This window comes from Barbatula barbatula (assembly GCF_947034865.1).
Source record: "Barbatula barbatula genome assembly, chromosome: 20".
Lineage (NCBI taxonomy): Eukaryota > Metazoa > Chordata > Actinopteri > Cypriniformes > Nemacheilidae > Barbatula > Barbatula barbatula.
In genome coordinates, this window is record NC_136783.1 from 2,824,405 (window position 1) to 2,846,524 (window position 22,120).

The 22,120-nt window shown below is 38.3% G+C and overlaps 2 protein-coding genes across 2 annotated transcripts in view; one reads left to right on the top strand and one right to left on the bottom strand.

Annotated features, from left to right (window-relative positions):
• The window catches only part of lrp1aa (low density lipoprotein receptor-related protein 1Aa), a 134,079-nt gene extending 122,088 nt beyond the window's left edge, over nucleotides 1–11,991 (top strand). The window contains exons 76-89 of the mRNA XM_079483245.1: nucleotides 1,499–1,770; nucleotides 1,979–2,157; nucleotides 2,481–2,587; nucleotides 3,146–3,265; nucleotides 3,437–3,613; nucleotides 4,083–4,223; nucleotides 4,304–4,474; nucleotides 4,628–4,789; nucleotides 4,873–5,056; nucleotides 5,311–5,409; nucleotides 5,665–5,735; nucleotides 5,852–5,945; nucleotides 9,913–10,057; nucleotides 10,320–11,991. Coding sequence (XP_079339371.1) covers nucleotides 1,499–1,770; nucleotides 1,979–2,157; nucleotides 2,481–2,587; nucleotides 3,146–3,265; nucleotides 3,437–3,613; nucleotides 4,083–4,223; nucleotides 4,304–4,474; nucleotides 4,628–4,789; nucleotides 4,873–5,056; nucleotides 5,311–5,409; nucleotides 5,665–5,735; nucleotides 5,852–5,945; nucleotides 9,913–10,057; nucleotides 10,320–10,460 — 2,063 coding nt within the window. The 3' untranslated portion in view covers nucleotides 10,461–11,991. The remainder of the gene's footprint in view (nucleotides 1–1,498; nucleotides 1,771–1,978; nucleotides 2,158–2,480; nucleotides 2,588–3,145; nucleotides 3,266–3,436; nucleotides 3,614–4,082; nucleotides 4,224–4,303; nucleotides 4,475–4,627; nucleotides 4,790–4,872; nucleotides 5,057–5,310; nucleotides 5,410–5,664; nucleotides 5,736–5,851; nucleotides 5,946–9,912; nucleotides 10,058–10,319) is intronic.
• A 4,631-nt stretch (nucleotides 11,992–16,622) lies between these two features.
• On the bottom strand, nucleotides 16,623–21,856 carry LOC306909567 (taste receptor type 1 member 1-like; the record flags this gene model as incomplete). Its single annotated transcript, XM_079483407.1, has 6 exons — nucleotides 16,623–17,554; nucleotides 17,770–17,890; nucleotides 17,972–18,178; nucleotides 19,925–20,671; nucleotides 20,847–21,144; nucleotides 21,675–21,856. The coding sequence occupies 6 exons, from the start codon at nucleotides 21,854–21,856 to the stop codon at nucleotides 16,623–16,625; spliced, it is 2,487 nt and encodes an 828-aa protein (XP_079339533.1).
• Nucleotides 21,857–22,120: the final 264 nt, after the last annotated feature.

The following is a 22,120-nucleotide window of genomic DNA, read 5'->3' on the forward strand; positions in this document are numbered from 1 at the left end:
CCGGACTCGGGACCACCGGACTCGGGACCACCGGACTCGGGACCACCGGACTCGGGACCACCGGACTCGGGACATCAGGAGACCCTCTGGACGATCGGGCCCTCCTGCTCGTATGGCGCCCCCCCAAAAAATATTTGGGTTGAGTCCCGGTCTTCTCCTCTGGCTGGAGCTTCGGGCTGGACAAGTCAAAGGGTGCAGAGGGTGAGGAGAGGCACACGGCCCCGATTTGCAAAACCCGACCCTCAGGGGCCGAGTCCAAGAGGGCCGTGGAGTTGAGATGGTTTGAGACCCCGGGCGTATCCCGATCATAAATCCAGCTGACCAGATCTGTGAAACCCAGGGGTCTCAGCCTCCTCATCTCCGACTGGGAGATTGGCTCTGCAAGGCAGCGGTTGAATATCGCCTTCAATTCCTCCTCAGAGAAGCAGCCTCGCTTGGCGGTTGCCAGGAAGTGGTCGGCGAAGTCCCAAATCCTGGAGCTTCCCTGGCGGAGGCCAAAGAGGAGGTGCGCCTCCTTGACACGGTCTCCCGGGTCCATACTGCCTGCTGGGTTCAGTTGTGGCTCGTTCATTCTGTTATGAAATGTGACAGAAAAGAACCCAATAGCAGGCAGACACGGGGATGCAGGGGTTAACAGATAATTTATTATACAACAAGAAAACAAAAACCCGCGAGGGGGTAAAACAAGACAGGATAAATAATAGGGACAACCAGGACACAGACTAACTACACTGGGAGAACTATACTAAGAACAAGACTAAACTAACTAACTAACCAAAACACAAGGACTAGAGACACGACGCAAGACTTATCCAGAGCATACAGCAAACACGGTACAGAATACAATGAACGAGCACAGGACAATAGACAAGAGGAGGCTTTAAAGGGAAACAAACACAGGATAATTGAACAAGGGGCAGGTGTAGGTAATGAGACACTAATGGGAAGGCTAACGAGACAAAAGGGCGGGAAACACTGACGAGACACGAGAAAGCACATGGCATGTCAGAATCAAAACAAAGCCATGTCTTTCTCACACAAAACCTAAGGCTATGCCATGACTCCGCTGCAAGACCAAAAATAAACATGACATGATAGCGGAATCATGACAAATGGTCAATTACCTTCATTTATTTAAAGACATTAGTTTTCTGAAACAAATGATATCTTGCGCATGATAATGGCACGTAGTGTTAGAATTTGTCAGTCAAAAAAACGAAATAAAAAACAGCCTATTTTGCTTCAGGGTTTAAAGGGTTAATAAGCGCCAGGTTAGGAGTTTACTGAGGCAAAAGTCATAGACCTTAAATTGGAACTTCAAATAAGCCTCTCTTTTTTATTTATAAGGTTCATAAAAAAGAAAAGATTCAATTCAAGTCAGCATGCGGCTTCTTTAAAGAGAAGATTGTGGGATATGGCTTGATTTCGACCTTACATCCTGTGTATGGTGTGTATTCTGATTTTAATGCTTTACTTGTATTTCTTTTTCTCATTCTAGGCAGTGACAAGCAAGTTCTGTTTGTCGCAGACGATAATGAAATCCGCAGTCTTTATCCTGAAATGCAAAACTGGATATACGAACAGGCCTTCCAGGGAGATGCAAATGTCCGAATGGACGCAATGGATATGCACATCAAATCCAAACGGATCTTCTGGACTAACTGGCACACCGGCAGAATCTCATCCTTCGAGCAGCCATCTAATGGACCCGTCTCACCAAACTCGAACCGCAACCGAAGACAAACTGATCCCAGAGTTACTGATCTAGAGGTCAGAGGCGCTTCACACTAACAAAAGACAACAATATTTAACAGTTCGAATCAAATTAGTCAGACGTCAGTTTCAAATGAAAAAATGTAAGTGTAAAAAGAGCAAGTAAAACAAGGGAATAAATGGTATCCTGACATGCTAAAGTGAAATCTACTGGAATGTAATGAAACGAGAAATAAACAGTATCTGCATTTTTCATTTGTTGTAGATCCCTGGATTAAAGATGCCTCGTGGGATAGCTGTGGACTGGGTGGCCAACAACATTTACTGGACGGACTCGGGTCGTGATGTCATTGAAGTGGCACAAATGAACGGGCACAACCGTAAAACGCTCATCTCAGGCATGATTGATGAACCCTACGCCATTGTGGTGGACCCTCAGAGGGGGTGAGACTCATGTCATTCATGAACAATACACAGTACATGGACATCTCTCCAGCGCTCTGTAGCATCTAAAAGCACCAACAATACTCTTAGGTGTGGTGTGTTTTCTATGCTAGTCATTTTTTGTAAATGTGAGTATTTATCACTTTTACGTTTGCTTGTACTATGGATTTGATCATCAACTGTACAGCAATCACCCTAGCAACAAACCAGATCACCTTAGCAACAAAGACGATGCTAATTAAAGGCTGGAATAGTTTAAAGACATTTGAAACAATCCATTGAAATGCTTTGTATTGAAGCTCTTAATATCCTCTTTTTTTAAGCACTATGTACTGGGCCGACTGGGGAAACCAACCCAAGATTGAGACAGCAGCCATGGACGGCACCATGAGAGAGACGCTGGTACATGAAAACATCCAATGGCCCACAGGTCAGTGGTTATGTGACCCCTTCTGAAAATAAGCAACCATTGTTTTACTACAATTAAAACCAAAACAGTCTGGTCTTGCCAATGATAATCATTGAGCCAATAAAACGTCTCTGTAACGTATGTAACCTCTGATGGAGGGAACGAGACGTTGTGTCAAGACTGACAGAATGGGGTTTGACTTGAGACCCTATCATCTCCGATTATACTTTGAAAAGGCCAATGAACTTGGCGAATGGGACAGCACGCCAGACTACGCCTGTACATACGGGTATAAGATGGAAGATGGCGTGCCCATTCATTCACCTTTTTTGGGCTGAGGAACTTGAAAGGCACCCTTGTTCGCTGCAGTGGGCGGGCGCACGCTCGTGGCATGATGGACACAACGTCCCTCCATCAGGGACCTGAGGTTACATACGTGACCGATACTGTTACCACGAACGCTACTTTAGTTGTGAGATCAACAGAAAGGGAACCAAGATTTTTATACTATAATTGAGATACTAGAGTACACATGATGCAAACCCTCATAACGTGAGCTCTGTTTTGTGTGTTTATCAGGTCTAGCTGTGGATTATTTCAATGAGCGACTGTACTGGGCTGATGCTAAACTCTCTGTTATCGGCAGTGTGAGACTGAATGGAACAGACCCGGTTATAGCCGTTTCCAGCATTAAGAACAGTTGAGTCATTCAGCTACATCAATAAAGCTCACATCTCTGAAACATACATGTGAATTCATTTGCCAATAGTAAAAATAGTTTTAAGTCTAGTGCTCAGTCACTTTAGAGAGTATTACAATAAAAATCCAGCGCTATCTAATGCAGTTTTCTCCCTCTACACACAAACATAGATTTGCATCATCCGTTCAGCATTGACATTTTCGAGGATTTCATCTATGGCGTGACCAACCAGAACAACTCCGTCTTCCGCGTAAACAAGTTTGGCAAAGGGTCAGTTGAGCATCTGACTGCAGGCATGAATCATGCCACGGATCTGGTCCTGTTTCACCCTTACAAACAGCCAGAGAGTAAGTATAAATCTGTCAAACAACAGACCCTTAGAGAATAACAAGACTCTTTACATGATAACAGTGTGGGAAGAAAGTGAGATTATATGATTCTGTAAAAAAAATCATTTAATTGGTTAACTGTAAAGAAAAATGTAAAATAATGATCAAAACTTTCCATTTAGTTTTATTGTAAAATAATGATTTTTGAAAGTAAAATGTAATTACCATATATTTTATGTAAAATGTTTACAGTTTTGTGTTTGTTTAATTTTGTTTTCCACAAAACCATGAAACATTCGGTTAGGAATTGTGAAATATACAAAATATAAAATGCTCAACATTTTGCTTCCTGAATCTTCGCAGCCACAAAGCTGTTTACATGTTTCCTGTATTTTTTATGAACGTTTTACTGTGTACAGTATACTGTTTATGTACATACTGTATATGTAACCAATTCAGATAAATGTGTGTGTGTTCTTTTTCACAGTGACAAACCCATGTGACAGGAAGAAGTGTGAGTGGTTGTGTCTGCTCAGTCCCAGCGGTCCAGTGTGCACATGTCCAAACGGCCGAATACTGGACAACGGCACCTGTGTGGAGGTGCCCACGCCCACACTGTCACCTATCTGTAAGTCCACACAACTGCTAAAATTCAAGGATTCCTGATTTAAAGAAATAAAAGTCATTCATACAATGATCGTGTCTCAGCTCCGCCTGGCACCTGTACTGTGCTGTGTCTGAACGGTGGCACCTGTGTGCTGAACGCCAGGAAACAGTCCAAGTGCCGCTGTCAGCCCAACTATTCAGGAGAAACATGTGACATAAACCAGTGCAGAGATTACTGCCAGAACGGAGGAACCTGCACTGCGTCTCCCACAGGTACAACACAACGTAAACGTAAAGTGCATTGTATACATGATCTCCCAATGGTGATGTCTCGTTCGCATGCAGACAAAGCATTTCGAATGCATCCAAAAAAATCCACTTCCGGTTACATTAGTTCCGATTTTTGGATTCGTGATTTTCTTTCAGGAGCTCCAACTTGCCGTTGCCTGGCAGGCTTCACAGGACCCAACTGTAACAAACCCACGTGTCTGAACTACTGTAAGAATGGAGGAAACTGTACGGTTAGCCGCGGTAACCAGCCCACCTGCACCTGTCCTACAGAATACCTGGGAGACCAATGCCAATACAGTGAGTGCGACACACCACACACGCTGTCTGTGTCCATATAGAGTCCATCTTTGTCATTTTTAAGGTTATTGTCTTCTCAACAGGGATGTGTGATGGATTCTGTGATCACGGAGGAACATGTATGCAGTCCAGTGACGGGTCGAGACAATGTCGCTGTCCTCCACGGTTCATCGGCAACAACTGTGAAGTGGACAAATGTCACTATTGCCGTGATGGCAAGTGTATTCCCACGAATCCCAACCAGCCTCAAGGAGATGTTACATGCAGGTACACAATTTCACATTCAATGATGCGTTTATGTTGAGTCACAGTCATAAAGAATCATAAAGTAAAGACTGTGCATTGAAAAGAATAATTGGAACCTACAATGTCATGGCTGGAAACATCTTTTTGGTCTCATTGTGCAATGGGTGCTGTTCCATTAAAAGGAAAGATATTTAATTCACCCACTTTTAGTTTCCACATACTGTGTGTCCAAATATTTCCAAACTCAACTGTACGAGCGGTTGAATGTGTTGTAGGTGTAGCAACAGCAAAATTCAGCCAAGCTGTTACACATGTGAAGGATACTGTGCTAATGGACAATGCTCCCTCGGCCCCACAAACCTCCCACAGTGCAAGTAAGTCAACTATCTCACAAATGGTACATTGAACGAACTTCTTCATAAACCCTTAGATATGTATTTAAGCTCCCATCTAGTCTGACTATGGAACGACATCGACCATTGGATATATTTGCTTTGGTCTTCTTGGTCTAGCAGAGTAAATGTAGTGTTCTGATGTATTCTGAACAGATCAAATGTTCTTGAATGTAAATTCGGCACTTAATCATATTTTGGTAAAGAATACATAAATGCATTTTGTGCCTTTTGTAGATGTCCTCTGGAATGGGAAGGGCATCGCTGTGAGAGTCCTGCCACAGAGGTGGAAACAGCATCCGGTGGCCGTAAGTCCATGATCTATAAAGAAAAACAAACTTTATTAAAGTACTGAAAATACACTTGTGTATGATGTAGTAGTTGGTCTTTGGTTTATTGTCATCGAAATGTCTTTTTCTTTTAGGCACAGCTTCAATAGTGATTCCAGTGATTATACTCATACTGCTGGTGTTGCTCATTGGAGGAGCAGTGTTGTGGTACAGAAAAAGGATGAGAGGGTGAGTGTGTCGTATAGAAAGGCTTTTTAACACCTGCTCTGATGCTTATTCAATGGATCAATACTGAGCTTTATGCTACATATTGAAGATATGTCTCTCCCCAAACAACTCTTTTCTTTCCTTCTTTCTCGCTTGACTGCATCTGCTCTGTTCCACAGGCTGGGCAAATCCCACTCCAAGCGACCGCGGTAACGGTCTTTCTCCGCTATGTCTTTATTTTTGTCTTTCTCCCATTTTGTCCATATTTCTTGGTTTGGAAAGTTGTGGTCCTGTGGTTTATAACAGGGGCGTCATGCACACATTTTTGCACAACACACAGAACCATGTCCTGTACACACAAGATACATTTAATGCAATATTATAGAGAATATCGAATATGCATCAGTCTGGTGTATTTTGAGAACAAATATCATTTTTTGCATACAAACGACAAAAAGGAAAGAAAACGAAGCAATGTGGTTACCTTTTGTTAAACTGCCTTTAATACAGATATATAATTCAATATAATACTTAATATAATAATGTAAGTGCATCTATTTCTTAATGTGAACGAAAAATGTAAATTCTTTATGTATTATTTAATATATTGTATATATTATTTTAACTAATATACCACTCTGTGTATTTCCAAATCTAAATCAAATGATTTCATATATTGTTGATAGTTAATTTAGATGAAAGTATATTTTCTTTAAGAGTATTGTCAGTCTTTGCACCCCGAAACTGAAGTGTAACATAAAAGTGATTCACTTTAAACAATGCTACCTGTATGCCAACTGGCAAGAGGCAAGACTGCGCAGACTACACCAACTTATCGCAAGAGCCATTCGAAACGACGGAGCAGTCTGTTCTCACAGCAGTTTGTGACATACACGGATCGGTGTGCCTCTTTTAAGTCAAAACCCAGTTCATGGGGCCAGTTCTCCCACCCGCTATAATGAAAGTGGGCGACAAATGCTTTACCTAATCGACGGCACATAGTAGTACAGTATCCGTGAGCCGAGCTCCCGGCCGCACGCAGACACCGTTGCTTCTGTCGGCGCATGGATAAATGTTAAGCTCCTGTACGTGATCAAAACGGCGTAAATCTCCTAAAAAGGACAAGGGTGCAGCTCAATACTGATATACTGTCTTCCTATAGAATCATGCAACTTATTTATAGATGCTCGTCATTTGGAGGATGCATACAAAACTGACTGTGTTTGAATGGGCATGACGCCTCTGGTTTATAAAGTGTACTTGTCCTTGTGGTCTGACTCGATCTCTCGCTGTCATATCTAGGGATGCACCAAAAGTTTCAAAGCTGAACATGTTGAAACATTTTTAGTTTTCCAACATAAGACAGAACAGGCTGAAAAGCTTGTACGGAACAGAATTGGAACGTTCAGGTTAACAACCGCATCTCTGCGTATGTATAATGAGACTCACAGCTGTGCGACAAATTTGTTGGCTTTTGATATTGTGGTGAAGATTTAAATGCAATTGTGAGGTGAATTTGTATTGCATCTACTACAGAAACGTTGAACTTTCCTTTTCACTGCATCTATGTGACAAAGACAACAAAACCCATTAATGACGAGGCATGGCGCACCGCCTCCAGTGTGGACAGCATCACTGACTGTATTTGTCTGTTTGTATTGTAAAACAATGAACAGTTTATGGCCACGTGTGTCCGGAAGTTTAGCTCTGGTCAAGAATTCTAATTTTGGTGCATTAATAGTCATTCTGTATCTCTGTTAAACCACCTGACCAAACCCTACAAGTGGTTCGTCCCTTGTTCACGGGATAATGAAACAAATGAATCTTGTTCCAGCCAGCCAGTTGAGTTGTACCCGTCCCGCTCTAATATGTACGCGTGAGAAGATCTGTCGAATTTGTGTTTTAAAAGTCAGTGTTTATAACGATAACATGGGATTGATTTCATACTATGTCTACTACATCCCTTTAAGGCATGCTTGATATCATATGCATATGATCATATCATATTAAAAGCTACTACTCACTTTTCTAATGAAGACTAAACCGTAAACTCATTTTATAAAACATGCACGCGCACACAAAAGTTGTTTTAACCTAAATGAGCTACAAAGGTGTGAAAAGGTATTTGCCCCTTCCGGGTTTTTTGCATATTTGTCATGCTTAAATGATTTAGATCATCAAACTAATTTTAATATTACTCAAAGAAAACCAGAGTATAGATTAGATGATTAGATTAAACTTTATTATCATTACACATATACAAGTACAGTGTAACGAAATGTAGTTTAGGTCTAACCAGAAGTGCAGTTAGCAAGTGCAGGATATACAGTGAATAAATACAGAATACAATATGAGAATATAATACAGTGGGCATGGATTATAAAAATATTTTGCAGTAGGTATGTTCTATGAAAATATGACAGTAGGTATATACTATGAACAATATATACAGATGGCTATATACTATGAACATTGATGTACAGGTGGATATGAACAGATCATAATTTAGACTAAAATAGTGCAAGTGACTTAAGTGTGCATAAATTATTGACATTGGCTATTAAAGTTGCAGTGCAATAGGTGAGTTAATGCAGTTGTTGAAGTTAATGCAATATTGCAATATACAAATACAAAATGCAGTTTTTCAATGATGGTGTTATATATTAAGCGAAAAAACAATCCAAACATTTCTGACCCTATGTGAAAAAGTTATTGCCCCCCTTTGGAGTTAAATTTCACTAGCCACACTCGAGCATATGTACTGCCAGACCTGTTGAATCAAGAAATCACTTAAGTAGAACCTGTCTGACAAACTGAAGTAGTCTAAAAGATCTCAAATAGCAACACATCATGCCGCGATCTAAATAAATTCAAGAACATATGAGAAAGATGAGCTTTTGGACTAAAACCAACACAGCAGTTCATAAAAAGAACATCATACCAACAGTCAAACATGGAGGTAGTGTGGTGGTCTGTGGCTGCTTTGAAGCTTCAGGACCTGGACGACAAATTGATAGAACCATGAATTCTGTGCTCTACCAGAAAATCCTTATAGAGAATGTCCGGCCATCGGTTTGTGACCTCAAGCTTAAACGCACTTGGGTTATTCAGCCGGACAATGATCCAAAATACACCAGCAAATCAACCTCTGAATGGCTAAAAACTAAATAAAGGTTTTGGAGTGGCCTACTCAAAGTCCGGACTTAAATCCAATTGAAATGCTGTGGCATGACCTTAATAAGGCTGTTCATCGAAGACCCTCCAATGTGGCTGAATTAAAACAATTCTGCAATGAAGAGTGGTCCAAAATTCCTCCACAGCGATGTGAAAGACTCACTGCGAGCTTTAGCAAACGCCTGATAGCAGTTGTTGCCGCCAAGGGTGGCATGACTAGTTATTAGGTTTAGGGGGCAATAACTTGTTCACATAGGGTCAGAAATGTTTGGATTGTTTTTCCCTTCATAAATAACACCATCATTTAAAAACTGCATTTTGCACTTACTCTGTTTTTCTCAGTGTAATATAGTAGTGTAATAAAATTAGTTTGATGACCTGGATCATTGAAGCATGACAAATATGAAATACAAATAAGAAAATCAGGAAGGGGCAAATATTTTTTCACACCACTGTATATATTAAGCTGTTGTAGTAGCTAATACATCACTACAGTACTGCACTTTCCTTCACAACTGTATCATACTGCCAAGCCTGTATTTTATTCTTTTAAATAAATCAATTATTATTATCTGCTGTATAAGCGTATTTCTAATCATGCTGATTTAATAGACTTGAGTATAGCCATCCCATGTTTTTGGTAAATACTGGATTTGTGCTTGCGTTGCTTCATTTTAGGTTGTTTCAGTGACTTTTAGTGACATCTCTCTGTGTTGTGGCTGTATTTCTACCTGTGCTGCTTTATACAGTCTAATAGCTAAAATAAAATACAGTCCTTATTTTTACTAACATAATCTACACTTAACGTCTGCAGAGCCAAAGGCTTTCAGCATCAGAGAATGACCAATGGCTCTATGAATGTTGAGATCGGGAACCCAGCCTATAAAATATATGAAGGAGAACAAGATGAAGATGTGGGAGAGTTGCTGGATGCTGATTTCACGCTGGATCCGGACAAGGTAAGATGGATCAGAAGATTTGCTGTTTATTTTACTATTTACAATTCTTTATGCACTGACAGAATTTGACTGTTTTGAGTCTGCTCACTGATTTGTGTACTGAACATTACAAACCGATTTTACTTCATTAAGTATAGGAAGACTTTTTATGTGACGTTTTGTGGATTTTAAGTAAATTCTATGTTATTTTTCTATAAATAAAAAAAGTATTACATTTAAAAGGCACAATTTACTTTGAGATTCCAATTATTTTCTATTGCAGCCAACCAACTTTACGAATCCCGTGTATGCTACTCTGTACATGGGAGCTCACAACAGCCGCAATTCCCTGGCCAGCACAGACGAGAAGAAGGAGCTGCTATCACAGGCTGACGAAGAGCCGTTGGTGGACCCCCTGGTTTAGATCTGTCAGTTTCGTCCGAACCATTTGAAGAAAAAACATTTTGCCTTTTTGAGAAAAAAGAATAAAAGCAGAAAAAACAGGAGGAAATCAATGATTAAGTGTTAACACTGTATAAAATGTACAAAATGGACTACTTTTGTATGTGATTGCAGTATTATATTTAGTTCTTTTACAATTCTTCTGGTCAGAACAAAACATCAAGAGAAAGATACATTTTCTACTACAAAAAAGTTTTTTTGCCATTTTATAGGTCACACCCCCTTTACCTTAATAGCCACTACCTCTGTGCAATATGGAGTCGAAAAGTAAAATGAACAAAATTGGGACATTTTTTATTTTTGTATGAGATGTATAGAGAAAAATGTTCAGTAGTGCCAACTGTTGTATGTTTGTGCTGGAACAAATGTTGTTTGTTTTAAACTTAACACAATATCAAGCAGATGAAATCAGTTTTACATTACAGTTTTACTTCCATTGCAAATTCATAACTGTTAAGTTCAGTATTACAATTGTGAAACTTACGGATGAGCAGAAAGGTTTTTACATAACATTGATGTGTTTAAACGGATAAAGCGTTTAGATGATGCAAACCCACCGACACTAGCTGTTAAAGGTTTGACACACTTGACTGAAAGCCCCTATAAAAGATGAAGAGTGTCCAGCAAACATGGCATCTTTAATATCATCCCAGGATGCATATAATGAATGCGCTGACCTGTAATCTACACGTTACAAGATGTTTTATTCACTAAAATTCCGATACTTCAGTTTGTGTTATATTTCTAGGACAATAGTAAAGGATGAGTGTGTCCAAACGTTTGACTGGTACTGTTCTCTTTTTTATAGATAAATGGAGCATCATTAAAAGTGAACTTTTTAAGGAAGTAGAAAGCTGCTTACAAAGAAATCCTTAAACAATCCACATTCCTGCATTGGTTATAGTGATTTATTTTCAAGGCTTGATCGCACCTTGAAAACTGCACAAATTCTTCAAGAGTGTGAATTTTAGGTGTCAAATTTATAGTTGTGAAGTTATTTTTAAATGTCAGTTAAACTGTGCCATTCTGACATGCGTTCACCTTGTCTTTTGTAATCTGTCACTGAATTATACTTTCCATCATGTTGCTTAAAATGTATGAAAATATGCTTTCCACCTGTCATTATCATAACATGTTGCTGAGATGCTGCTTTTGGTGGAATGCTCATTAGCCATATACTGTCGTAGTTGCACATGTTCCAAATAAACATGTTTTGCGAGCAGAAAAGTAACAAATTAACTTTTTTTTCAGAAAACAAAATCGTCATCATGTATCAACTTTCTAATATCAAATCTGTAGCTTTTATAGTACAAATGCATTGAATGGCTAACTTTGGAAAGAGAATAATGTTCAAGTTTTTTTGCTGGAGTACTTTATGAACTAAATACCCTATTGTCATAAATAAAACAAGTCTTAATCCTTTATTATTTCAAGTTTATTACACTGCTTGTTTTATTACTCTTCAAATAAAATCTTAATACTACACACATATCATGAAAGTCTCTGGGGTCTCCACTTGGGAAAAGAGACATTGAAGAGGCACTTATAGTCTAACTTGTTTTATGTTATGTTTGATTAATAATCTGTATTAAAAAAAGAAATGTTCTTTATATTTTGACAGCTGTTTAGCAGAAAATGCATTGCTGTCTGTCTCTGAAGCCCTGTGGCTCAGCGAAAAAGAAGATTTCATATATCTGCAGCTCTTGATACTTTAATATCAGATACTCTTATGCATCATATGAAGTGTATCCAATCGGAATTAGAAAGAAATGCTTCCGTGCTTAAACCTCTCCTCCATATACGTATAGGAAACATTATACATGGTTTTCCCACTTCCATCTCTTGAATGGGTTAGGTTTGATGTATTTCTCATCAATTCAGTCATCTTTCCAGAAAGAAACTGATAACAATCATGTTTACAGTTTGTTTTACTAAGATATATATTTAAAAAAACATGTGACAAACACAACACTTAAATGATGAATACAACAGTCCAATTCCAAACATTACATCATGTACAAAACAATGAAATAATTATTGAAAGTAATATATGTCAATAACATCATAGACTGTGTATTATGGCCAAACATTTGTTTCGGCAAATTAACTCTTCATTTGTTTAATTACTAATTTAGCATATAATTGTTGCCATATTCATATTAAGATTATAAAATGTATTTAAAAAATGTAGTCGTATTCAAATAAAATATTTTATTTAAATATGTCAGCATGATACCTCATTCTATAATATTTCTATGATAAAATGACTGACAGAGACCCATTTCCTCTATCAGCCAATCACTGTGGTCATGTTCAGTAAGCTTGTTGACATCCTCCATAACAACGAGGTCAACCCCGCCCCTTCTCTTAACTCAAGATTTATTTCTGCTCCTTAGTAAAAGTTGCTCTCAGCAGCGTTGTGAATAGGTTATGAGAGAAATCAAAAATATCTTTTTTAGGAGAACTCTTAGTGGTAAGATAAAATGTTTTGTGAATACGGTCCAGTCTTTTATTTTGATGGGCCGCAGGAAAATGTGTTAGATGGTATCTTTGTTGATGCAGTTTCAAAGGGGACACCACACACAACGTCTTTCCAAATAAAGAGATAATAATGATGTTTTTGTTAAAAGGACACTGTTAGATTTAGGCTAAAAATGGCAAAAAAATGGCTAAAAAAGCAAGCAGTTTTCAGCTGGGAGAACATCTAGTGACTAATACAGTTCATTGATATGAGTTCTGTAACATGATGAGATATAAAAGGGATGTCTTAGAGAAGCAGAGTCTCTCAGAAATAAAGATGGGCAGAGGCTCTCCAATCTGTGATAGATTGTGTAAAAAGAAAACATTGTGGAATACTTTAAAAACAATGTTACTCAACGTCAAATTGCAAAAGCTTTGCAAATCTCATCATTTACAGTACATAACATCATGAAAAGATTCAGAGAAATTGGCGAAATCTCTGTGCGTAAGGGACAAGCCCAGAGACCTTTATTGGATGCCTGTGACACTGCATCGCTCATCGGCATAATTGTGTCAATGACATTACTAAACGGGCCCAGGAATACTTCCAGAATCTACTGTCGGTAAACACAATCCGCCGTGCCATCAGCAGATGCCAACTAAAGCTCTATCAGGAAAAAAGGATGCCATATGTGAACATGGTCCAGAAGCGCCAGAACGGACTTTTTCAAAATGGAATAGTCAGACGAGTCCAAAGTTGACATTCTTGTTGGAAATCACGGACGGCGTGTCCTCCGGGCTAAAGAGGAGGGAGACCTCCTGTCTCTGTTTTGAAAAGAAAAGGAGATGCTACACCATGGTAAACATGCCCCCGTTCAACTTTGTTAAGACCTGAAGCAGGCGTTACATTTTAATATAGCTAATTTCGTGAATAAAAGTGTAAAATTTCTCAATTTAAACATTTGCTATGTTATCTATGTTCTATTGGGAATTACATATTGGCTCATGTGATTTGAAATTCCTTCATTTAATTGAAATGCAATTTTTTTTTACTTTTCCAGAATTCGGGTTGTATTCTGTGCGACTGGGTTAGTAGGTTTGTGTGTGAAAACAATCCTCTACAGTGTGTAACTGTAATGTAACTGTAATGTCAGCATTCATCGCATCTAACAGAGACATTTGATTTTGTGGCCGATGGTCGTATACTTTGATGAAAAAATCCTTAATTTTGTGCAGTGTTTTTTGTAGGAACGGCCGGTTTCGTTGACTGTTTGCTGTTGCTTGAAAAACTTGCACATATCGAAAGGCAGAGAAGTCCTTGAAAGTCATTAAAAACACAGAGCAGCTTAATGAATGAGATAAATCCAGAATTAGACACTTGACAAGAAAAACCATTTGTCCAGCGTCTTTTGTGAAGAAATGAGAAACATTCACATTAAAACAATATCATGAAATCATTTGTATTTGGCATCATGCTTTAAACCAGTGTAGGTCCACGCAGAAAAAACTATTCTGTCCTTTTTTTACAATGTAACCAGAACAAGGCACACTGGGAACTCATGAATTTGTAATTTGAAAATATCTGTCTGTTTACCAAGCTAACAACTTGGCCGGTTTGAAATCCACAATTGTTAGGGTATTATTCTTCAAAACCTCTCCTAAAAGGATCACCTCTGAATGTCATTATCATAAGAGTGGACGTCCAGCAAGCAACAGCCGTCATTTTCACCGTCCGGGTTAACTAAAGGCGAGAAATAGTTGGGTATGAATAACCACTTCTGGCCAAAATCTTCTTAAATTGGGTAACCTGTCGTTTTTTGCCCAAAGAAGTTGTATGATGTATGATATTCCATCATTTAAGCAAAGTCAACAATGATTAAAATGTTCCTGGTTTTCAGCGAGCATCTTCAATAGTTTGGAAACACATGCCCTGAAAATTCTCGCAACACGAACAAATACAGAAACCTGCTGCAAGTGGCTCAGATGACAGTGGAAGTGTTTCCGAGGGGCTTCCAAAAATTGATAGCTGGGACAAGCTTCATTTCACTGGCTGTGTCCGAAAATAGCCCCCTATACCCTCATTCACTATTCCCTACATTAGTTCACTAAAAGAAAACGTATATAGGTTTTTATACTCTTTGTTGTCGATCACAATAAATGTACGTTTTTGCTTGTTTAATTGACCATTCTTAACGTATGTTTCCTTAGCCCTTTGGTAGAAGATAAAAAGGAGCAAATGGATTACTGCAGTTTGCAGAAACTGGTTTTAATGTCAACAAATAACTGCATGTTTTAGTTCTGGTTTCTTTGTTTCTCTTATTGTAAGTATACATTTGCTCAATGTTTTGCCACTCAAGGGGGCGTGTTCTGGTATGATCATGTGGGGAAGTGACATCAATGCATACCCTCTCTTCTTTGACATAAACGGGGGCGCCGCAATCTTGGAGCTGTTTGTCATAAGATTGGTGAGTGGGTACAGCTAATGGCATTCGTATTGCGAGTGAGACGAGTGTGCACTTTTGACTGGCTATAATATAAATATGCAACCCAAAGGTACAAGCTTAATGTGAGCAGTTAGAGGTTTTCATAATAGCTGGCACAAATTATAAAATAATTCAAAAAAAACTTTTGTTTTGGAAATTATCCTCGCACCAGAGCTGAATGTAGTTGTGCCGCACCCTATGATATAATTGAATATAGTGTATCTTCATATGATACATCATTAACCATAAATGTTTAAATAGTGTTTTGAGCGTGAGGTGAATAAGGAAAGTGGGGTCAGTAGGAAAGGAGTGAGGTCAAGACCCAAGAAAGAAAAGAACATGGCACAAAGAAACAAACACTTGCCATGTGCTTCCAAACACAGACACAAGACATGGGCCTGTCAAAATCCTGTCACACCAAATCAAAGAAAAGACTACAACAGAACCAGATTCACGTTTTTTCTTTTCTTTTGGGAACAAAGGGAATAAGTCAGGTCAAGTTTATGTATATAGTGCTATTTACTGTTTTCATTGTTACTAAGCGGCTGTACAAGAAAACATATCGACTATAAGCAAAACATAAAAGGTTATGCAAGTCAAAACAAAAAAAGGTGAAAACACAGAAGATGGGTACACACACACACACACACAATACACTCCACACACACAAAATGCACACGTACTCACACAGGTCAAATATTAAACAAACTATAAATTCCAATATGCAATATTAATAAAGTAAAACTGCTAGCTTAGAATATATAAATGGGCCAGTTTTCTATTGGTTTAACATATTATTTCTCATTCAGCCAGTGTTAACATTCTGTTGCCACAATCTATAAATTCAATTGACAGAAATACATTTGGGCCAACTGAAAATGTTTGATGTTACCAATCATGAGATCATTTGGAGTTGGGTCTGCATTTTATTTAGTGTATTTGTAGTTCTCTAATCACATGGACGGCAAACAATCTCATACAAAGTCCTCAGATCTCTTAGAAACAACCTTTCACCTAACAAAACAGGAAAAGAGAAAATGCTACCTGAATGTCCAATAAGTGGTTCATCTGTCAAATATAAGTTGCATTTAATAACACAATTAAAAACAACTAAGCGCAACTGAAATGTTCTTGTGGAGGATTTGATCCTCATATGATATGTGTGGCGTCATTGTTGTGCTTTAACTCCTACTGATGGTTTGGGTGTAGTTCTGAATAGATGATTGAAAGTATGCTGCTGTGTTCTTTTTTGATTGAAATAGCATGATGTAACATTTTGGTACGAAATAGCTAAATAGAATTGCATAAATACTCAATACCTGGGCCAGTGCATTTAAAAGCATGACATATTTGCTTTTGATAAAGATATAAGCTATATAGTATACAACCCATATGATGTAGTTCAAAATGACACTGAAAGTTATTGATTTCGACTCATTGTAATTTTTGGGTAGATCTCTCGTCATGTAAGAAAACAAGATAGAGAGAAAACCTAGAAAGAAAGTAATGAATAAAAGAATGCTAACGGTTACAACGTGTGCCATTTCACAGGTAAGCAAAATCTGGTCTTTAAACGAAAAGAAGTCCCTGAAGAGTTTGGTGGGAGAGATAGTCGACCAAAACACACAAGCAATTAAATAAAAGACAGAAAAAGAAGTAACGAAGACCCACTGGCCATTGTACTTTACCCACAACCTGTGCACATTAGGGAACTCTGCCATTTTGAAGACACAAACTATTTGAAAGGAACGAACAGTCAAACAGAAAAGACAGACGGTGTAAAAATATGCATATAGGGAACTTCTCATGCGACACCTTACAGATGTGGGTTCTCCAAAGAAGAAGAACATACCTATACAAGAAAGTATTAAACACACTAACATGAGGAAAGACAGGTTGCCACCAGCAGACCTCACCACCGGTGTATTGTAGTTCTGTGCGAAAACAATAAACATGATGATGAGAAAAATAAACAAGCATATGGCGGACAATATAACGGCAATGGAGGCGATTTCTGTGCCCTGAAGATAGACAACAGAACGTTGCTGACATGTCGTGCTGCCCTCATCTGACCATTCACTTTCAGCACATGGAAGACATGTGTAAGGGTCCCCTGGAATAAAAAGAGCAAATTGAGTTCATATGCTTAGTAATGCATCCAAAACAATTAATAAAATCGGCGCAACATTAATGAAGTGCCAATGCTACAGTAAAGTAAGGCTGTGTAGTGTGTATAAGCATTTACACCAGCTGCGCTTCTGTGCCTCTTTCATTGCAAAGTATAGATAATGCATGCAGGCGTCAGGAAGAATGCTTTTGTATACTTACGTGAATCATTCACATAGGTGTTTTGTGGACATATTTTACACAGAAAGCAACAATCATGATATCCCACTGGTTGTCTTGAAAATCCCGCCTTACACTCAACAGAGCAGTTTGAGAAAGGAACCTTTATAGGACAGAAATTGATTTAAGTTGATCTAGACAGACTCGTGGCTGTAAGGATATAAAGACTGTCAGGGGTACTTACATTGTTACGCCAGGGCAAGAGAGAGTTGTTGATTGTAAAAGTCATTTCTGGATATGTGTCATAAGTGCCCACCATCTCAATCCATGGAGGATGTGTTTCAATGTGCCACTGCACCACTGCATAACTGACAGCTGGATCACCATTACCATCGTATTTCACCTGACGGCCATGAAAGGGAAAATCCAACTTCTTAATTTCTCCCAGGAGCTGTTGTGATTTGTGGTGAAAATAATACATTTCAAAATGTTAATATAAGCGATAAGATAATTTACAGATTGTGGTTTGTATCTGCCAACTGGCACAAGCTGTCCGTCTGAAAAAACTACACCAACAATTATCTAGAGCCTCACAAGTTTAGGGTATGCGGAAATAATAATAATACATTTGATTTATAATGCACATTTCTAAGACCCAAAGTACAACAAATAATAACAAGTTCAAATGAAGAAGTACGGAATTAATACAACCCTTAATATAATCGTAAATGTAACTAACAGAATATGTGAGAACACATGCTGCTGAATTTGGGATGTCCTGCAGCCGTTTCATTGATTTAGCTGATAAACCAACACATCAGAGTCCCCAATCCTGGAGTAACAAAAGCTTGAATAGATTTGGTCTTGATATGTGTGTCAATGAAGGTTACATGCATGAGCGGATGGAAATATGACACGATCATCCATAATCCAATTAAAATTGACACCTTTGTGAATAGCCGCTGGTGTGCCAATAAGAAGAACCTCAGTAATAGAACAATTCAGTTTAAGAAAATGTCTGTGCATCCAGGTTTTTATTTCCTGCACACTCTCCAAAATAATTGTGGAGGTGGCAGCAAAATCAGATTAAGAGCTGATGTCAATTTGGCCATCATCCGTATAAAAGTGATACCCCAATCTAAATTTCTAATGATTTGCCTTAAGGGAAGCACATAAACACTAACCAAAGGGGGACCCAGAAAAGATCCCTGATGAACACCATTGCGTACCTGTCCAATTTCAGATTTGGTCAATGGCAATCGCTATGCCATGCTCATACATTGACAATGATAATATAATTATTGCCAATCATTAGCATTATTCACTAATAAATAAAAAGAGAATGTTTGCTTGTCAAGTTTTTACAGATGTTTGCATGTTGCATTTGAGTTTACCATCATTTTGTACAAGTCATTTGCACCTTTTTTGTGGAATGTAAATGATGTGTTGCTATGTAAATTGGGTGCGGCAACTGTGAGTAGTATTTAGCAAGAGCAGGGGCTCCTTCTGACCTAAATGGACTAAATTACACTATACGATCTGAACCCTGCTAGAGCATGTTTGACCCCAGAGTCTGGTTCTTTAGACCACGCTTGGAATCGGCATGCTTAACCGTGATCTGGTACACTTGAAAAGGTGGACTCAGGTGCGGTTTCGTAAGACTCAGGCAACGTTACCCATGCCACAGCATTACATTAAAGCATGACGTGCTTAAAGCATGACGTGCATTACACTACAATTTAAATTCATCCTGCAGCTGTCGCAAAAAGAACCTCTGAGTCATGAAGCACGATTCCTCTGTGTGGCCGTGTGTCACAGCGCCTTAGACGACTTCAAATAAAAGGGCTACGCACACCTATCAGCATATGACAAAGTACTGCAAAAGTGATTTAAAAGCAGATGGGCCACTTACTTTGTTATCAATCTAGGTTTTGATATACTTTTGATACTGTGAAATCATAAGTGCATGGTATTAGGGTGAACACGATAAGGAATAGTTCACACGGTTCTTCAAAACAGTCACATCATCATAACATAAGCATGCTTAGGTCAGAATAGTAAAGAATGAGTGTGTATCCCTGCGGGGGAGTGGGCCAAAAATGTATACATAACAGATATAAAATAAGTAGAATTTTAATACAATACTGTATCTTATAATTAATGATTCTTTAATTCACAGACAAATGCATTTACTTACCATGTATGGCTTGACTGTTGTATTTTTGAGGCATTCCTTTATGTCGCACTGCAGAACTTTATGTAATGCATGAGCTATGGTATATATTGCAGTGTAGATGGCAAAAGACAACGTGGAATTCTCATGAATCATTTCCTCTGCAGTCAACAATGTGCAGTTTTCACAATCCTGATTACATGTCTTGGTCTGGATTTCACTCTCAACATTATCATTGGTATAAATCTTAGTTGTTTCTTTGGTTTTATTGATGAATTCATTAAATCCAGGGATTGATAATAATCTCTCCCTGATGCCAAGTACTGTACCAATAGTCTTGATTCCTGGCTCTCTTTGAAGCTGTCGATTCATAGACCATGTTTCACTTGCAATCCAAACTTTGTCTCGGATGTTGTTTGCTATGGCTGCTTTGATTACGTTTTTTGCATACTGTGGCACAGCGAAAACCACAATGACATTGATGTTGAGCTTGTCAATCCTTTTCAGAGTAAGACTGTAGTTTGCATTTTGGCTGAGAGCCTCTTGATAGCCCAAACAAATGCCAGTATTTTTAATATACTTGTTAAACAGTTGTAGGCCATCTTCACCGTAGTTGTCCGGACCTCCAAGAAAAGCAACCCAGTTCCATCCAAACCACTTCATGATGTAAAGAATCATCTCTATCAGGTCTTTGTTGCTAGGAACTGCTCTTACAAAAGAGGGATACCGAAGTTTATCACTTAACGTATAGCTTGTAGCTCCGTAATTTACCTTTGAAAGAAAACACACACTTACACAGGGTGAGGACAGGCTGAATGTGACACTTTTTGACAGTCATCTCAATGTTCAGTCAAACAATTCTGTAGCACTGGATGAAGGTCATGAATTATGTGTATCTTAATTTATTTCTGTCCTAAATTCAGCATAAATCACACTCATAATTTACCATTGGTATTAGGTCCATTGTGGCCAGTGGTGCAATTGTAATAGTTCTTGTGCTTCCATATGGTCCTGTTAAAGCTATCACTTTGGGTTGATGGGTGTTGAGTTTTCCTTGAGGTTTTATTGATCCATTCTGTGAGATAAAACTAAAAACTGAAGGGAAATTCTTATTATCAGAACAATGGTCAAAAATCTCATAGCCCAGAGAAACATTTGGCAGCAGGGTGGGGGAGTTATTGATCTCCTCAACAGCAAACCTCATTACTTGGAACATCTGGTAGCCAGATTCTGAGAAAGTGTGCCTAGGAAACATCAGTAAGGATGATGTCAATGGAACTTATTACACAGCGCTCTGGAATACTTGATTCTTGTTGTTATTTCCTAAAAACCGCTCAACACTAACAACATATGGTAATTTGAGTAGTGGGAATGATCTTGAATTGTGCAGTTTAATAATACTCAAATAAAAAATAAATATAAATAGACTGCATTAATATCATAAATTAGATTATACTCACAAATATTAAAAAACATTAAACCAAATTGTAAATTCATTTTTTTAACTATGTGTCGTGCCCTAAAACCGATAGGAAATGTTTTCTTTGCAGAAGGTCTGCGTTCATTACAAATGTCCTAATAAAATATTAAATATTACTCATGTTCAGTGATTTAATCATGATTTCAGTAGCCATGTGGAAATAATATACTGCCAAAATATATGTATCCCTTCAGTGTGATCTCTTAATTCAAGTTTAATACCATTGGTTTGTACTGAGGAAATACAGTTTATTTTAGTTGATCCCACCTCATTAAATGCATAAAAATGGCTTACCTAAAACATTTGATGGATTCTGGAGAGAACAGGGGTGTTGCATGTTCAACTTCATGAACTGGAAAAAGCCCGCCCAATAAGAAATCTCCATCTGAGCTAAACTCGGATGATGAGCAGAAAACTTTACAAAAGACACAACAAGTAAAGCCCAAAAGAAAATTGTAAATGCGATTTAAAAGCATGATTTTAGATGGAACGTTGCTCATGAAACCGGGATGTGTGTTGATTCTTATACTATCATTTTAATTTGACTGAATCATTTGATATTTGCTTAAACCACTTTGATTACTCAAGCCTGGCCATCATTCTCAGTGTTATCTTTACATTTACATTTAGTGATTTAGCAGATGCTTTTATCCAAAGCCACCTACAAATGAGGTACACAACATAACAATTACAATATACAAAGCAAAGGATTTTTTTATCTTAAGTAGAAAAGAAATAAA